The sequence below is a fragment of the Sciurus carolinensis genome, chromosome 12 (genome assembly GCF_902686445.1).
Source record: "Sciurus carolinensis chromosome 12, mSciCar1.2, whole genome shotgun sequence".
Taxonomy (NCBI): Eukaryota; Metazoa; Chordata; class Mammalia; order Rodentia; family Sciuridae; genus Sciurus; species Sciurus carolinensis.
In genome coordinates, this window is record NC_062224.1 from 12,745,963 (window position 1) to 12,765,461 (window position 19,499).

At 35.3% G+C, this 19,499-nt stretch overlaps 1 protein-coding gene across 12 annotated transcripts in view; it reads left to right on the forward strand.

Annotated features, from left to right (window-relative positions):
* Positions 1-19,499, forward strand: part of Tasor2 (transcription activation suppressor family member 2) — a 65,174-nt gene that overhangs the window by 40,141 nt on the left and 5,534 nt on the right. For 11 of the 12 annotated variants that reach the window (XM_047519847.1, XM_047519849.1, XM_047519853.1 and 8 more), the window contains 4 exons: positions 2,082-2,324; positions 5,963-6,842; positions 8,040-8,469; positions 11,729-15,568. In XM_047519847.1, coding sequence (XP_047375803.1) covers positions 2,082-2,324; positions 5,963-6,842; positions 8,040-8,469; positions 11,729-15,568 — 5,393 coding nt within the window. The remainder of the gene's footprint in view (positions 1-2,081; positions 2,325-5,962; positions 6,843-8,039; positions 8,470-11,728; positions 15,569-19,499) is intronic. The other variant, XM_047519845.1, reaches the window with a different exon arrangement.

The following is a 19,499-nucleotide window of genomic DNA, read 5'->3' on the forward strand; positions in this document are numbered from 1 at the left end:
GATTTCTGGCCTGGCCTATTATGGTTTTGTGGTTTGAGAAATGTGTGTGTGTGTGTATAAGAGGGCAGTGGAAAGTACAGCAATATGAGGCATTGAATCTTGTCATATAGCTGTTTGTAAAATATATTCCAGGCCAACCGTACTGAACTTCTGTTCTATATAAACTAATTTACTTCAGGTACTGAACAATCTCTAAATCAATATTCTTATTGTTTCTCAAATGGTTTTAGTTTTTGATCTATTATAAGAAGCATATTTGATATTATAGTCTACCCACAAATTCATACTGACTGAAACAAAATTTCAAAAACCATTTACTGCATATAATACAATCTGATGACTTCTATTGTTTCATTTAAGAAAGAATTCTGGTTGTAGCACATTGAATTTGACAATCTACCAGTGGATTACTGAATGCAGTTTGAGGAACATGGCATTGAGTAATACATACAAATAGAATACCATCCCTGAGAATCACCTGGTTGTTTCATTTTTCTTTTTCTTTCCTCAGGACCTGGGTTTGTGAGAGAACTTCCCTTCCTGACTGTGCAAATGTTAGACACTTTACCCCAATGTCTTGGTTGTCTAATGTTACTCTTTTCTTTCTTCTTTTTTTTAAATCAAATCTTAACTGTTTTCCTGCTTGATTTATTTATTTTGCCTGTGTGCTGAATATTTTAGAAAATGTAACTGGAATGAAATGAGAGAAATCTTATTCTTGAAAAAGACCAATGTACTGCTTCATTTCATGTAATAGTTTAATAGGGAAAAATAATTAGACCCTGGGAAATGTACGTTAAGAGGTTATTCTGAAAGCTCTCTTTAAAATACTGATTTCTCTAATTCCCAGAAGGAAATGAATCTGTTTTATCCCTGTTGTTTCACTAACACTCATCACAGTTTATCATACTGTTTAATACCATGTTTAGTGTTTTCAGTGAGAAATGCTGTTTTCTGTATAATGTAATTTAAAAATTCTTTTGACAACATTCATTTCTGATTATTTTGTATATCTTTGTGGCTATACTTTCTGATGGGAACAACTGGATTTATGAAAAGTCCATGGGGAAAAGTGCTCAAGGGAGTACTTATTAACATGTTTTTTAACTCTTAAAGAGCTCAACACTTTTTTTGTATAATGTTTAGGTGGGCAGTATTTTTCCTCCCCACCTAACTCCCATCTTAAGCTATTTTCTTAATTTCATGCAAGAAGCAAACAGAGCATCCAATAAGAAAGGAGTGGGTTTTTTTGTTTGGTTTTTTTTTGTTGTTTTTGGTAAATAGATTTCTCAAAAATCAGGCACAGGGGCTGGAGAGATAGCTCAGTCAGTAGAGTGCTTGCCTTGCAAGCACAAGGCCCTGGGTTCGATCCCTAGCACCCAAAAAAAAAAAAAAAAAAAAAAATCAGGCACAGATTTTTGTCAGTCTTCCCCTATATTTTCTTACAAGTTTGTTTTTCAGGTAGTATTAAAATATAGATGTTTATAAGTATTAAAGTAAAATATATAATGTGGTTCTTTATGAATATACAATCTCCTTTCTGTAGCACAATTATAGTTTTAACCACATCACCTTATGAGACCTGTGTTGTTTTCTGTTTAAATATAATTATCCACCTCCTGGGGCTGTGAACTGACATATTCATTCTTACCTGCCACATCAGTCAGGGAAGTTTATATACATTAAAAAAATTAATTTGCGCCTTGTTTTTATAAAGTTATTAGGTGATTTTTTTTAACTTGATAAGGCTATAAACAGACACTTAACAATTTCATTTATGTATGTATATATTTACATATTTCCAGGAACTGAACCCAGGACTTGCTAAGTTTTACTACTGAGCCACATCCCTAGCCCTTTTTTGGTTTTTTATTTTGAGACCGGTTTCACTAAGTTGCAGTCCTCCTGCCTCAGCCTCCTAAGTCATTTTTTTTAAAAAAAATCTTTTAATAATACCCCAAAATATAGTTTATTCCCCATTAGTAAAGTTATCCCCCCAAATAAAAGAAATAAAGGGAAAAGCTATGCTGATAAATATCTGGGGCCCCATCCCTTAAAAAACGGTGTCTTTTCTACATAAGGTGCGGAAGTGCTGACTGCACAGTTTGTACAGAAAACCAAATTGGATAGGAAAAACCAAGAAGCTTCTATTTCTAAAGATGTTCCAGTGGCAACGAATGCTAAAAGGGCAAGGAAACAAGAGAAATCTCCAGTCAAAACTGTTTCCAGGGCTAAGCCACCTATGAAGAAATCTCCACAAAAACAGAGGGTAAATGTAGTAAAAGGCAATCAGAATCCCAGAATCAGAAAGCAGCCACAGCCTGGTAAGAACCATTCTTCCTGTAAATGTAAACACAACAATACAAATCTAATAGAGATTGCAACATAATATATTGAAATAATATGAGCAGTTGAAATTCATCAATAATTTGTTCTATATTCTTTAGTTCTGACACTAACATAAATAACTGGGTATCCTATTGTAAATAAACTAGAAAAGGGTAATATTTAAACCACAAAATAGACCATACTTTTTAATTTGCATAAAGTTTTAACATAAATTGTTTCTAAGAGTTAGTATAAATGAGCTTATTCATGACTAAATGCACAAGCAAGTATTTGACAGTATTTGACTGAACCATAATCAGTTATAAGAAGTGGAATGCTGTAAGTTTGTCTAAAGGAATTTTAAACAGATTTTTCAAACCTGTCAGTATTCAGAATCCTATATTTGGTTTAAAAGACATTAACTTAATTTTAAAAGTTATTTTAATTTACTAACTTTAAGTGAATAGTAAAGTCTGGTTACATGAAGAAAAACCAATCTGCTCTACTTTACATATTTCTGTTAGCTATAACCTCTTAACTATAGAAAGTGCTGTTTCCACCTCAGACTTTACCTCTCTGTAACTGAACACACACCACCCTACTCCTGGGTTTCCTTCCATTCTTAACTTTGCTATGTATGGTATGCATCCTCTTCCAGACTGCAGTCTGTAAATGACACTTTATCTTTGGTATTGAGGCCTGTTGTGGTATATGAGGTGTTGTTTAACAAGATTGCATTTCCTCATATCTTGATATTTCAATCTGTTTTCTAAATCCAGTTTCCCTTATTCTGTTCTCCCCCTTATCACTAGATTTTTTTATATCTAATAAATAGTGGGAATGCAGAGAAACATGTCCTGTTGGTGGTAAAATTATAGGTCTACTTTTTTTTTTTTATGACTGAAGTTTTTTAAAAAGCTCATCACATCATTTGAAAACTATCCAATTTTGACTTACATACCAAATTTGAACTTTTGTGCTTGTTTCTGAAGGAATTCATGGTGTGGTCTTATACGTGTCCATATTTAGCTCCAGCTGGTTCTTGACATGTCCTTCCTCTTTTAGTCAGTTTGTGCCTCCCTAGGTGCAATAGGTATTTTTACTTTTGTGCAGTCCCCCTCTACCCATCCAGGTTCTGTGCTGCTGAGTTCTACTTTCACAAGCAGGTGATTCCTTACTCTCTGACTAATCTCTCTTTCATTTCCTTTTGGAGTTGTGTTCGTTTGCAGTACTGGGGATTGAACTGGGGCTTCACACTTGCTAGGCAATCATCCTACTTCTGAGCTACCTCTCCAACTCTTTTTAAATTTTATTTTGAAACTGGATCTTGCTAAATTGCCTCAGTCTCCTGAGCAGCTGAAATTACAGGTATGCACCATCATAACCTGGCACCTGTTGGGTTTTAGAGAACATTATGGAATTCAATTCATCTTATTTTCTATTAAGTATGTGCTGGTCCTATTGTTCCAATTAGTTTATAAACATTAATAATGTATTCTTAGCAATTTCTTGAATTCTTTGTACTGAATTGGCTTTCAGATATATGTGACAAATTTGAGAGGAAGTATTCAGTTGAATGGTGGCAGAAAAGTAAGTCCAGAAAACTGAGTTTTCAGGATATATGTTTAGCCAGGCACATTGGCACATGCCTGTAATCCCAGTGACTCAAGAGGCTGAGACAGGAGGATTACAAGTTCAAGGCCAGCCTCAGGAACTTAGCAAGACCCTGTCTTGAAATAAAAATAAAACGGCCTAGGGATGTGGTTCAGTGATAAAGCACCACAGGTTCAATCCCCAGCAGCCCCCCCACCCCCCAAAAAGAATAAGTGTTCAAAAATAGGCTGATTTGCATTGCAGATGTTTATGGATTATGCAGCAACATACCAAAATTAAAAATTTAAGGTTACTACCTTTTATTTTTTTTATTATTTTTGAAGGTTACTACCTTTTAAATAGTCTCTTAATTTTGCTTCCATTTTCTAATCACCTGTACTGATCTGTTTTAATTTTTGTATTTGAAATAATCAAGAGTTTAAGAAGGCAGATAGGATATGGCCTTGCTGACCTCAATTTGAAAATTATTGATTGTTATTTTAACTGAGACTAATGATTTTCTGTCCTTTTTAAAGTTTGTGATAGTTTTTTATTCACTGAATTCATTCACTGTATGTCTGAGAGATATTTATGTTATTTTTAATTTACATGAGACTATATTTATTAAACTGTATTCTTTTCAACTTCACAGTATTCTTTACTGTTAGGCTTAATTAATATGATATTCTGTGTAAGAGATAGACAAGTATATGGAAGCCATCATGTTAACAAAATAGAATAAAATTGTATCAGTAAATGCACCAGATCAAATAAATTGCAGGTTTCCAGTACACCTGTGGGAGCAAACAAGACATTTCTACTTTAAGCTCTATTTTCTACATACCCCCACTTTGGGTTTGCTATTTTAAATAAAAACTGGTTAATAGTAATAATGCAGGGGGACTACATACTTGCTCATTCTAATTGATGACATCATAGGCCATAGTTTTCTTCTCTTTAAATATATTAGTATTGGCTTTTGAAGGGACACTATCAATTAATTTCAGAACTACTACAGTTTATTATAAAGAGGAGCACAATTGACTTTTCTGTTCATCCATTTATCTGCAAAAGGGAATCATTGCCTAATATAGTTGTGAACTTTATCCTTCATAACAACATTTAAGAAGGATTAATTAATAGCCTGAAAATGCCTAAACAAACCACTAGAAATTGTAAATTTTCTGATTAAGGGAAAGTGGATAGATTTCATTTTCTACAGAAAGAAAACTTTTCAGTATGTATGCTTTTTTGCGGATTTAGTGATGTTTTTATGACTGAAAGTAAAGTTTTTAAAAAATGATAAAATTAATTGGTGATTCTGAATACTCTTATGACTTCATTGATATGTTCATATTATGACTTCTAATTTTATGTTCATACTATATTATATCTCATAATTAAAGATAATATGGTTTAAAATCATCTCTAGTTTGAACTTAGGTGAATCCTTAATAAACCACTTATTAAGGGAAATGGTTTCTGAGAAAGTATGTTAGTAAACTGTAACACACTTCACATTTCTACATTCTTATATCCTCATTAGACTGTAAGCTCCCTGAGGGCAGGACTCAAAGTGTTCTTTTCTTTTTCCTGTTTGTGTATTTCTTTAGGTGCACAGTACATCTCTGCGTAATTTAATACATGCATTTTGGAGTGATGATTTTTTTTTAACGTCTAAATTCTTTAAGTTGTATTTAATTGAGCAACACATTAAAATAGATCTGAGGATTGAAAGCAACATCAGTCTGACAGTAAACTGAAATGCAGTCTGCATAACATCTAGAGGTTTTTCTTAAATATGTTGGCTTTTCCATTAGTACATTAATTTTCCTTTTTTTTTTTTAATTCTTTTTACTTGTTCATGGACCTTTATTTTATTTATATGCTGTGCCTCACATATGCTAGGCCAGTGCTCTACCACTGAACTACGGTCCCATTTATTAATTTTCAATAAGACATAGTAATATGGCACAGAATTCTGTGAAAAGGAAATGTTATATGTGTCCCTTTTTTTTTCTTTCTTTCTTTTATGTTAAAGCCAAGGGAGAAACTGCTTTACAGCTTCAATCAAATATTTCATCAGATGACCAAAAAGATGGAATTAACATAAATACAGATCAACCAGAAAGTACCACAGTGGTTCATGAAGATCTTTCTGAAAACTCCATTATGAACTATGACTCCCAGGCCCTAAATATGTTAGCTGATCTTGCATTAAGTTCTGCTACCTCTTGCACACCATCTTGTGAGCCTAGAATTCTTCCCTGCTCCTCTGAATTGCCACAGAATGATGTTTTACTCTGTAAAGAAAATTCATTGCATGGTACCTCTGACCATGAATATCATAGGGGTGTTAAAAGTCAAAAAGGTGTACCATTGCCCAAACTGTCCTCTGACAGAAAGAGTAATTCAGGGTCAGACTTAATTGTTAACCAGGAAGAAGAGTGCTTGGTACCTTGTCCGGCCCCTGATAAAGCCCAGTCACCAACTCATGAGGAAACAGTAAAATCTTCAGATGCAAACCAAAACTCTCTTGTTGCTGTGGAACATTCATATGCCCTGCTCCTTGCAGAACATTCAAAGAAACATCTACAGCAGAGAGGGTTACCAGGCCCTGCTTTTGCCAAGAATGGGACTAAAGGTCCTGAAGCTGGAACTCCAGTGGGAAAAGTCATGCCTTTTCGGCATCTACATAATACCTCCCCTCTACAAAAGGTTTCTTCTGTGGATTCATTGATAAAGCGCAAAAATCGATTTGTATCTTCGCACCTGAAAGATTTTTATTGCTCCCATAGCGTGCTTAGCTGTGATGGCTCCTTTAAAGTCACTTTCACATGTGAAACAGAATATGCATTCAACTTAGATAGCAAATATACCAACAATCCACTGGAGAAAACTGTTGTAAGAGCACTGCATGGGTAAGTATGAGTAAAACTTGATGAAAATGATTGTGATTTTTCTGTTGACAAGATTTTTGTGCCAGACTTTGGGGTAAGAGAAAGAAATGTGTATAAAACCAGTTATTTATTAATAATACTAAGCAGATTTGTTTACTAAATTTAGAATAAGAGGCAGACTTTGCCATATTGGTGATTACATGGAGAGTATTTAAAGATACCTTTAACCTCATAAATGTCTTTCCATTTTACAGTATTTCATCACCACTTGTAGTCTTTGAGTTAAAGGTTTTAGATGAGATCTCAGTGTAAAAGAGTATAAGACATAGAAATAATGCTTTTTAGGATGAATTCCAGAAGAACATTTTTAAAAATTATTTCTTATTATTAAAAATTATTTCTTACTAATAATCAGATTGATAGGAATAAGTGATTTTACATAGACTTATTCTAGAAATCTTCCTTATGGAAGTTTCAAGGCAATACTAGCAGAATGCTTAGATTTTAGAGTAGGGTAGGCTTGCATCTAAGCTCTTCCCATTTATTACTTCCCGTGACCCTAAGCAAGTTTTGTGCTTCTAGACAGTGCTTCCAATCTTTATTGTGTATGTAGCTCATTTAGAGATCTCATTCTGGTGTATTCTCTTTGGGGTGAGGCCTGGAGGTGACATTTCTAGTAAGTTTCCAAGTCATGTTACTGAAGGATGACAGTCTATGGATAACACTTTCAAGAATGGGTTTAGCAGTAGCTACATACTAAGGTTGTTACATATATTTAGACTTCTGCACAGTGACTGGCCCATCGTGATAAATAGTAACCATCACAGTTAGAAGCATTCACTGTATTGCTTTCTGTCAGTTAGTTCACATGTGTCTAAATGGACTTTGCATATATCAGACTTCTTTACTTGCCCATGTTTATATATACTTAGGAGACTAGGAATTAGCCATGTTCAGATCAGAGTTCTGCCACAGGTGTTATGGTTTGAAAGAACTCACTTAAATGTTCTCATTTCCCTTCTGTTTAAAATGGGTTAAATTTAAAATAAGTTCGATTCCAAAGGTGTTTGTTAAATCAACTTCATATTTGCTTATTCATTCCTATCTCTGTAATTTTTAAAATAAAAACGAACACAAACTACAGTTCTAATGGAGGCACTTACTTATAAGAAAATCACATAACTATTTCAATTTTTTTTGTGTTCTTTAAAATCTTAGGCCCTGGAACACTAATTTGCCTGATAATGTGGAAGAAGTGAAGCTTTTACTTCACATGTGGGTAGCTCTGTTTTACAGTAATCAGAACAAAGTTTTACGATCATCCCGAAAAGTGGTAGAGCACAGCAATCCAGCAAAATATGTATCTATAAATAGCACTTTAGAGTCTTTTGAACTCAGTGAAATTGAGGAGTCCTCCAGTGTGGAAAGATGTTCTGTAGAACCTGTGTTGGAGACTAATGAAACATCCAGAGGTCATGCTGCAGAAATGTCCTTCCCTGGCCCTAACTGCTTGCTTCCTTTGATTAAACCACCACCTGCCAGAGGTTTGGAACTCTGTGTACAGAATGAACAGAAAGAAACTTTTGAAACAGAGTGTCATACAGATAACTCAGAAAACCAGAATTTCATCTATTCCTGTAATAATGAGGTAAGAAAAACTGAATATTATGAATGTTGGCATTATGTTTGAAGAAATTTCATGCTTTTTTTTTTTGGTATGCAAAATCACATTCAGAGTAAGGTATTGTTTTATTTTAGGAAAGTGGTGTAAAGGATTTTAATGCCAAAAAATTGGTTTTCATTAAGTGTTGCTCTACACTGTCTGCAGTAGTTTATCATCCTGATTGAAAAACAGGAGTAGAAAAAGGTCATGGGGGTGTAGGGTGAGGACAGATGATCTAGGGGAGCCACTATAATTGTGTCACATACTACTTTTATAATTTGGGGCAAATTACTTGTTCTCACTGAGCATTTTTATAAAAAAGGTGATGCTAATACTTGTCATGTCTTATCTAGATATTAAGAATCATATGTTAATAAACATTAGAAAGGCTTTGTTAAACCTTAAACTAAACTTACTATACCAGAATTAATTTTGAAGATAAATAATTGAATAGTAGAATACTAGGCCTGTGAGAGGAAAATCATTGCAGTTAATGATTTCTAAAAATGGAATGAACTCTTTTGTACCATTGTTTTCAGCTGATGTTCAATCAGACCAGATAATCAGATTCTAACAGGAATAAATCAGAAAGTCGTTACATAATTCTAAGTAAATAGATTGACAAAATGCCCAGATTTATTCTGAAATAATTTTGCATGGGTTTGGGCAGCACTTATGAGGCAGGCTGTGTTTCTATACCAGAGGTTACTAGAGACTTGGAGGTCCGTGGTGAGCCTCAGAGGATAAATATCTTTAAATGATGATGATGCATAGTAAATTGTCAAGCCAAGATTCAAATCCAGACAACTTACCAGCAACTTGAATATATTTATGTGTGTATACATACTTTCAGGATGTGTATAATTTATTTCTGAAGATGGGGTTGAGAAATTTTTATCTGATTCTCAAGGAGATACATAAAATCCAGTTAAAATTACTACCTTAGAATGAAAAATATTTAGTTAGGTGAAATTCCTTTACTACCTACCATACTAGTTTCATATATAGTACTTTCTGATGTGGTAGTGTGTAATTACTAGTATTAATCTTTGGAATGATTTTTGGCAAACACAAAAATAGGATATAAAGAAGTATAAAGGAATATTTAAATTAAAGATTGCTAACAATCTCTAATATATACAGGTTGCATATCCCTTATCTAAAATGTTTGGAACAGAAGTACTTAAAATTTGACAGTATGTTAGATTTTGGAATATGTTCAGATTTACTGGTAAAACATTCCTAATGTGAAAACCCCCCAATCTGAAATAGTCCAAAATCCAAAACTTTTTGAATATCATGATAGTGCTCAAAATTTTAGATTTCAGAAGTTTTTCTGTTATCTTGTTGGATATTTTGGCTGCACCTCTAAGGCATAACGTGTGTTATGCTACTCCTTCTTCAGCAAGTGGGCACCCTGGAATGTGAAGCGTATTCTAGCATAGTAGGCATTAGAAACCAGTAGTATGTTGCTTTTAGTCATCTAAAGAGCAGTTCTTTATATCATCAGACTTTATTGTGGAGACATTATACACTGATAATAATATATATATATATATATATATATATATATATATATATATATAAATTTGAAAAACAATTCCTGACTCCCAACATAATATGCTTCAAGACTTGGTAGGCAATCTGTGAGCATAGTGGTCCAAACATTGCAGAGGTACATAAATTATGTAATCAGTCCCTTTTACCATATTCTAGATAAGACCATTCTGGAGGCTTTCAACAGAAATAAACAACCTCTTTATGGAGTAATCAGAACTGTCCTGAGGTAGTTCTACTAATATTTTACCTATTTCTATGGTTTAAATCATTCCCTTTAGTTTGTAAATGCAAACTGCATTGATAAATTCTGTTACTCTGTGGAATAAGAGGTATGAAAGTGAAAATTATCTCCAGTTTTAAGCAAAGAAGGTATCTCAGGGAAGGGACCTTTATTTACCAGAATCAGTTACTTGGAGTATGGGGGATAATAATTAATTTACTGTCTCATGGGAAAGTACCAAATGAAATTGTGTTTATAATCTAATTTAAAACTGATATTTAATAGGAAAGTTAGCTTTAAAAGTTATCTTTTGCCAGGTGCAGTGGTTTATACCTGTAATCCCAACTGTTTGAGAGGCTGAAGCAGGAGGATCATAATTTTAAGACAAGAATCAAAAAATTAGCAAGATCCTATCTCAGAATTTAAAAAAAACACCTATTTAAAAAAAAAAAAATTAGGCAGGGGATGTAATTCAGTCTTTCCTAGCATGCTCAAAGCCCTGGGTTCAATGCTCAGTACCACCAAAAAAAAAAAAAAAAAGAAGAAGAAGAAGAAAGAAAAAGCATCTTTTAATCTCGTTAACAGCAAAGTTGAATACTTTTTGTTTAGTGCTACATTTCTGAATTGAGATATGCTGTTTGGCAAACAGAATGCTGTGGTCTAGCCACTTTTCTTCCAAAAGCGTCATTTAAAAAGTTATAATAAAACTGGGTGTGGTATCACATGCCTGTAATCCCAGTGGCTCAGGAGGCTGAGGCTGAAGGATCACAAGTTCAAAGTCAGCCTCAGCAACTTAGCGAGTCCCTAAAGCAACTTAGTGAGACCCTGTCTCTAAATAAAATATCAAGAAGGGCTGGGAATGTGCTCAGTGGTTAAGCACACCTGGGTTCTATCCCTAGTACCAAAAATAATAATAACAAAAGGCTATACAATTAAAGTTTTGGCGTTCTCATCTATATATACCTTTTTTTTTGGCCGGGGTTGGATACTGGGAATTGAACTCAGGCACTCAACCACTGAGCCAGATCCCTAGCCCTATTTTATATTTTATTTAGAGAGACAGGGTCTCACTGCGTTGCTTAGTGTCTCACTGCTGTTGCTGAGGCTGGCTTCGAATTAATGATCCTTCTGCCTCAGCCTCCCGAGCACTGGGGTATAGGCTTATGTCACTGTGCCTGGCTTATATATACTTTCAAGGAAGAAAAATTCTGCTCTGGAGGATATAGCTCAGTGAAGAAGGAAAAAAAAATTTTTTTTGATGGTATTTTAAACCTATTGAAGATCTAAGAAGAGATGGATTTGCTTGATCACTACCCTGTGGTAGTCTTGTAGATTAGAAAATTCAAAAAAACAGACACAGACTAAATAAAATTGGTCCTTGACTTTTCTGTTCTTCACATGTGTAATTGTGTTTAAAAAAATCTGTTTAACATTTATTTATTATTTTTATTTTTGTCATTTCAGGTAATTATGGGGAAAGCGAAACAAGAATCATCAGATAAACTAGAGACTTCTAATCTTGTGCTTTCTGGTATTGAGAATATGCAGACTAATGGACCTTCTATTGCTGGTGAAGAAAAAACCTTTCAGTTACTTGAAAATACTGCAGTGGCTTCTTATGATACAGTTACACAGGCCACATTCACCACAACTTACGATGAGGCCAATAGTCACTCAGGGGTACGTCAAAAGTCTGCATATGACACTCTTGAAAACAAAGTTGATGTATTTCATGCAGCAGTGCAGCCAAAAACAAGTGCTTTACAGGATCTTACCCAGCATAGCAGCCCCATAAACGATGAATGTCAGTCCTCCTTGGAAAGGACGGATGATGATATGGAGTATGTGATGATTAATCTGGAACCAGTTACTCTGACTTTTGAAAAAAATGCCTGTGTACCAATACATTCAGAAGTAAATAGACCTGATAAATCCATAGTCTTTGATACAGAGCTGATTAAACAAGTATCTCCTGCTATGAGTCCTAGACATCCCATAGCTACATTGGAAAAAGTACAAACACAGGGTCTTAGGGATGTTCCATCTCTAGCAGTGTCAGGACAGAAAGCTACTAACCACCTTTCTGCCTCCTCAGTTAGTAGAGAGGCACTAGCTCAAGAACTGTGTTCATTACAGAAAGAGAAGCCTCTTCCAGTCTCATCACCACCATCCAATAAAGCATTGATAATGGAAGCATTATCATTAGCCAGAAGTTCTAATTATCCATTACCCAGTGAAGAAATGAAAGGCTCTCAGGATTGCAGTTTGCAGACTCAAAGTGTCTTTAGCGTAACTTCAGAAGAGATTATAGAGCCATCCCAGATTGAAGTAGTCTCATCATCAGCCTCAGCCACCTTGGGGAAAGGGTATTCCCATAACTGTATCCCACCAGGAATTACTATGTCAGATGGCTCTTTAGAAATAAGGAAGAATGACAAGAGTAATCTAAGTCATGAAAACACAAATGTGGAATCACTGACTTCAACGTTTGCCCAGCAAATCAGCCCGTCCATGAGTAGGGAAGAGACCAGTCTGGAGTTGTCGGAGGAAGATTCTGATATTGACCTAACTCTAACAATATCACCACCTACAAGTCCCAAGGAAGAAATGGCAACTGATGAAATAGAGCAACTTCAGGAGGCCCCAGTATCAAATTTAGAACTTCAGGATATAGCTGAAGAAATAGTTCAGCCAGAAGAGGTAACCCTCGTGGAAAACAGAAAAATTAATTCAGCTAGTTACATGTCAGTGTGTCCTGTGGTATCAGAAGAACCACTAGAAAATAAGGAAATAAAAAGTGATAGTTTACAGCCAGTTACTTTAATACTTTCTAAAGAAAACTGCACCCTTGAGATTGCAGAAGAAATTAATGTTACCTCTGATTTCCCCTTTGATTCTCTAATTGAAGAAGTGTCACCACCTTCTAGTCCTGACCCCCCAGTAGCAACTAAAGAAACACGACCTTCTCAGGCTGTGTCTCCATGTAGTTTAGATCTTCATGGTATACAGTGTGAGAAAAGTAACAAACTGTACCAGATTGGTTCAGGAGATTTAGCCGTAACTGAAAAAGAAAATTCTTTTGTTAGTCCTAACCATCCAATGGGACAAGGTGACTTGAGTCAAGTACAACAAATTCAGTTTTCTGCTGAAATACCTCTAATGTTAACCAATAATCCAGGAAGAAAAGGTAGACCAATCCTTCCTGGTAAAGTAACCGAGGAAATTGTCCCAAATGAGCATAATGAGGGTTTTTCTTTCTCAGAAAAGATGCAGTGCTGCAATGCAGTATTAAACAAGTCTGCCTCAGCTGCCAGATACAGAGGTAATGTCAAGCCTTCTGTTGAAAAACTGGTAAAATCAGGAAATCCATTGCAGCCAATTAGTATAGAGAACAGAAATTTGGACTTACAACATCTTGTCTTAGAGTCCAGTGAACCTTCATTTAGTTCTAAAAAGATTATTGAAAATAAGACTTTGACTGACCAATTGGTTTCTACAACTGCTCTAAGTGGAATCGTAAATGTGTCATTAAAACAAAAGACCAACCCTAAAAGCATTACAAAAAATCTTTTTGAGAGTGATTTGAAAACAGATGCTGGTGGCTATATGCAGGTGAAGTCCACGGACTCTGCCTCCATTGATAGAACTGATGTTACACAAACATACATGCACCCAGAGAGCCCAAAACTTGGTTCTTCCTCAGATAGCACTATATTCACCCATTGTACACAACCAGGGAGTGTAGAGCCAGGGTTCCAAACACAGGAAATATCAGTAGTCAGAATGGCCAATTTACTTAAGAATAGTGAGACTAAACCTGAGTTACATGAAGAAAGCACAGATCTAGGTACTGTAAGCCTTCATTCTAACTCTACATCTTCAACAAAAGGTGAACAAAAAATTAACACACCACAGGATACGTCAACATGTGAAATAAAAGAGTTGCTGAATGGTGGATTTTTTCCCATGTATGCTGGTTCATACCAAAATACAGCAGATACCAGTGAAAGTATCAGTAAAGAGACTTCTGCTTCCTCTGACTCTCTTGTTTGTGGAATCTCTAAAGAGCATATAGACAATAAGAGCCCTAGAGATATATACAGGGCTGAGACTGATTTTGAAACTCAAAGCAGAGACACAGAGATGAGGGTGAATTCAGACATGCATTATGAACCACTTTCTGGAGACTCTGATCAAGACTCTCTTGATTGTAGAAATCCCAAATTAGACATGGAAGATTCATGTACTATGAGAAATAGTCACACCAGCAAAAAAGAGGGTGCTACAAAAGATAGTTATGAGTCTTTCCTAAACTCAAACAATAGTGATAATGAAGCTTGGAGTTATAAAAGAGTTCCAGGGCTAGAGACTAGCTTTCCTCCCAGAAACAGGACCTTTGGATTAAAGCAAGAAGATAAGTGTGTGCCAAGTTATGTCCAAATACGAGATCTCCATGGTATCCCCAGAACCTATGCTAACTTTACTATAACGAAAGAATTCAAAGATACATCTAGAACTTTGCATAGCCTGAGGAGACAGCCAGGTTTCACTGCAAACTGCAGCCTGCTCAGCTCCTGGACAAGTACTTGGCAGGTGGCAGATGACCTCACCCAAAACACATTGGATCTGGAATATCTGCGTTTTGCACATAAAATTAAACAAATAGTAAAGGGAGATTCTCAGAAGTCTACCTCTTCCCCCAACATCTTTCCAAAGGAGTCACCTACCCAAATCATGGTTGGAACTTTACCTTTGACAAAAATACCTGAGGCCCCAGTTCTGCATCCTGCATCCAAGAGCAGAAGCCCCATTCTGGTCACAATTGTGCATCCAGATGCTAGACAGCAAAGTCAGCACAGAAGAGGCCACACACCCACCCATATGGACAGCACTTCCTCCTTTTGGAAGGAGAGATGTAGTCACAGCAGAAATCTTACAAATTCTCAGAAAAATCAGACTGTTTCATTCCACCTCAACAAACTGAAATATAATAGCACTTTGAAAGAATCTCGGAATGATATTTCACTTATTCTCAATGAATATGCTGAATTCAATAAGGTGATGATGAATAGCAACCAAGTTCTTTTACAAGATAAAGAATTAAACGTGGCTTCTGGAGAAGCCATGTCCCAAGAGGTGTATCCATCTTTTCCAAGACAGTCAGCCTCCTACGAAGACATGATTACAGACTTGTGTGCCAGTTTGCATGTCAAACTAAAAAGTGTTATGAAAGAAGCTTGTAAGAGTCCCTTCCTGTTCTACCTTGTTGAAACAGAAGAAAAGTCTTTCTTTTTAAGAACTAAGGTAAAGTTTTGAGCTTATTATGCTTTATATTATTGATTGCCTTCTAATTTTTAGTGTATTTTAGAACTAATGTAGCAGTTTTGGCCTCAGAAATTACAATATGAGGTGGTTTTTAGGTTTAATAGCATAGTCTTTATCTGCATACTAAGTGTTTGTCTACAAGAACTTTGAAGATTTGTATGATGTTACAAAAATTAATGCAAAGACTAGTTTCACAAGTTACCAGTGTACACAATCCCGTGTTCAAATGTATGTACAAATGTTTACTATACTAAAATACGGGTTTTCCAGAAATTATTACCTGTGTTCCTCTAGTAATGTGGATAATTGACAAGGACTTTTTTTTTTTTTTTTTTTTAAAGAATTTAACCTTTGGGCTTTTGTTGTTGTTGTTGTTGTTGTTGTTATTTTACATTTTGTTTTGAATGTAGGGTTGAGGAGCAAACCCAGTGCCTTACCCATGCTAGGCAACAAACAGCTCTACCACTGAGCCACAACTCCAGCCCATGACAAGGACTTCCTTTGGTTTAGGATGTCTTTTTTTTTTTTTTGATCATTAGGATAACCAGTGTTCCTGTGACTACATGGTCCTTTATGTTGGTGAAATCCTGACTTGGGAGGAGCCAAAATTTATCTTGATTCACTATTAGCTTTTTCATTTTATTCTCTCTGAACTTATTTCTCTTCAATTTGACATATTGACACCATTTATTTTTTAAATAATTGCAAAAAGTTACATAAAGGTTATAGAAATAGTACTCTTCACCTAGATACAGCAATATTAACATTTATGAACCATTTGAAAATGTTGCATGCAGTGTTCCATTACCCCTTGATACTTAAGTTTATATCCCTGGGTACAGGATATTCTTGAATATGATCACAGTAATACCCTAAAACTTAGGAAGTTAGCCATCTATTCCACAGACCCAATGTGGGATCACAGGTGTCTTCAATCTGAAATAGTTCCTGTCTTGTTCCTTACCTTTTATGGCCTTGGCAACTTTTAAAGACATTAAGCCAGTTATTTGATAGAATTTCCTCTGATTTGCATTTATGTGATATTTACTCAAGATGTGAGCATCTATGGCAATAAGCTCCACCAAATACAATGCTGTGATCTTTTCAGTGCATTTTATTAGAAGGCAGATTGTGCCTTTACTAATGTATTAGCTTTTTTGCTTGGTTAAAATGTCACATTTTGCCAATGTAAAGTTAATTAAGCAGTTTGTAATTAATAAGCTTTTGAGACTTTGTAAATAATCCTACTTTCTCATACCTTCACCTACCCCATTTAACATCCAAATCATTGATGATTCTTGTCTGAATCAGTTATGGCTATGATGATTGCTTACCACCTGGTGATATTCTAATTCAGTCATTCCTTCTACATTTATTAGTTGACATTCTGCACAGTAGACCTTTCCCTTCTCTCCCATTTATTTGTTCGTTCATTTGCTTTCATATATCAGTGTGGCCTGTTTGTCCATTTTATACTAAAAGGATTACTATCTGTTCCTTCATTATTTTAGCACTCAGGTCCACCAGTGGAGTTCCCATAAGCTGGTTTCTGTGTCCTCCTGACAAGTCTCCAGTAATTCTTTGTGCACTTCCTTACGTTGTGGTGCAACCTGATGTTCCAGGCTTGTCTTGTGTTTACTGTGCCCCAGCATTGAAGTCAGCCATTTCTTCAAGGAGCTGTGTCTTTTTATGAAATACCACCTTTAGAACCAAGGGCTGGGCACTGGTTAAACTCAGTGCCATTGAGTGTCACTGCTTCTAGAACCTCTCTGCACAGAGCCAGGAAATTTATATGTGTAAACACAAATATGCATTTGCATCTCTACGTAAAAAGCAAAACCAAGTTTTTGAGCATCCCCTGTTCCAATCCTGCACCACCAAGTCTGTGCTAGCCTTTCATATTTGCTGCTTCCCTTGTCCTGACTTGACCTATTGTCACTCCCACTGTCCCCTTTGTAATCAGACCCTTGCCTGGGGCACTTGCCCAGAGCTAGGCCCTAAGCTTACCTGTCACCACTGGGGAGCCACTGAAAAAACATTTTTAAAAGATTAATAAGAGCATGTTACCTTTTAGAGAGATCTCTTCAGCAGATGAAGAAGAGATGGAAAAATGGCAGATAACAGGGCTAACTTGAATACATTGTTCTGTGTCACATTTTCTGTAAGATGGCTCCTACTTTGTCATTTAAATATGTCAGATTTTTAAACTTTTGTCCTAATTTTTGGAATCTGTTCTTTATCGTAAGTTTTTTTTTTTTTTTTTCTTTCTTCCCCCTGCCAAGGATCCTTCTGTTCTCTAAGGTTCTTAATAAAGGGCTACTGGATTTGATTTTGTTGTGTTATATAATCCCTTGTCTTTATTCCAAGTTTCTTACCATTTGATAGGCAGTATAGTTAAGAAGGTAAAATACTGAATGATCCTCAGTCCTTCTGAAGGTGTTTGGCCTTCAAAGCAATCTGGAAATTAACTCTTTCCTTTAACTTAATTTTGTTTGTTATCTTGCACCCAGACAGACATGTACTGAATTGGGATCAGCTGAGTTGGCATCATGACCATGTACCTGTTTTGCCACAGTGAGCAAAATACTGATTTTTTTTTAAATAATTTTTTTTTTTTTTTTTTTTGCTTCTATCTTAAAAGCAACAAAACAATCATCTTATTTTTCAGTTCCTTTCCAGAGCAGGCAACACTAGTTTTCTTGCCAAAGGGGAGATCTTACTAATGCATTTTATTTGTAGTAGTACTTCTAGATAATATGCTTTCTATAGTGCATACATTGTTTCATGATGTTTTATCATGTGGCCACTTTTGATAACAAAGTAATAAACTTTGTGCAAAGATAAATATCTTCAAATGGATACATGCTAACATAAACTTGAATAATGTTTTTAAAACTCAGAATGTAGGACTGGGGAGATAGTTCAGTCAGTAGAGTGCTTGCCTTGCAAGCACAAGACCCTGGGTTCGATCCCCAGCACCGCATAAAAAATTAAAAAAAAAAACACCTCAGAATGTATCCTGGATAATTCTGTTGTGGGAACTCCTGAAGCATTAATTTGTGTTTATATGTAAAGTGAGGATCTGCAAGCACTTTTATTACTATTGAAATTGGAGTGCACAATAGAAGAGCCCAGAATGCCACGTGAATTATTTCAATATTTTCAGTAATGAAAATGTATTCATTCTAATTGTTCATTAGTTAATAAGGGAGAAAATTTGTAATTATTTCAGTAGGTTTTTTTTTTTTTTTTAAATCTCCTAAGAATTTCTTCAGTAATTCATGCTATCCATTTTGAGTGGTGATGAAATAGTCAAATTTTAGTTGTTTTGGGATCCAAGGCCAATAGGCCCAAGTTACATACACTCTTATTTTTCAAGAGGAAATAGCAACAATTATCATGAGTGTTTTGGATATAACTAGGGTGTACAATGGAAACCCCAAATCCCTCAAACAGAAATTGTTCAGTTAAGGAGGTTCCTTCACTACACACTTTGACCTTCTCAGTGAAGCCATTCTGTGTGATATGATAGAAGCCATGTCACAGCCATACCTCACAAGCACTCACAGTTTAAACTGTATCACCCATTGTATTCAAAGATGTAGATCCAAAGGACTACTGACACTGAATCAGTCCCAATTAGTGATAAAGGAACACATAGCTTTTGTTTTGTTTTGTTTTTTAATTTGACTAGTTTTGGCACTTTAAATATCTGGTATACCCAAGTTTTCTCACGCCCTTGAAGAAATTTAGATAGATAAATTTGATGTTTAAGGACATACATTTTTGTTACTTCATGGACATAAATGATTACAGATTGCTTTACCTTTGAAATAAACTTCTAAATTCAGTTGTTACTGATAAACAAGAGTCATTTCTTTTATATATAAAAGCTTATTTAACAGTAAAA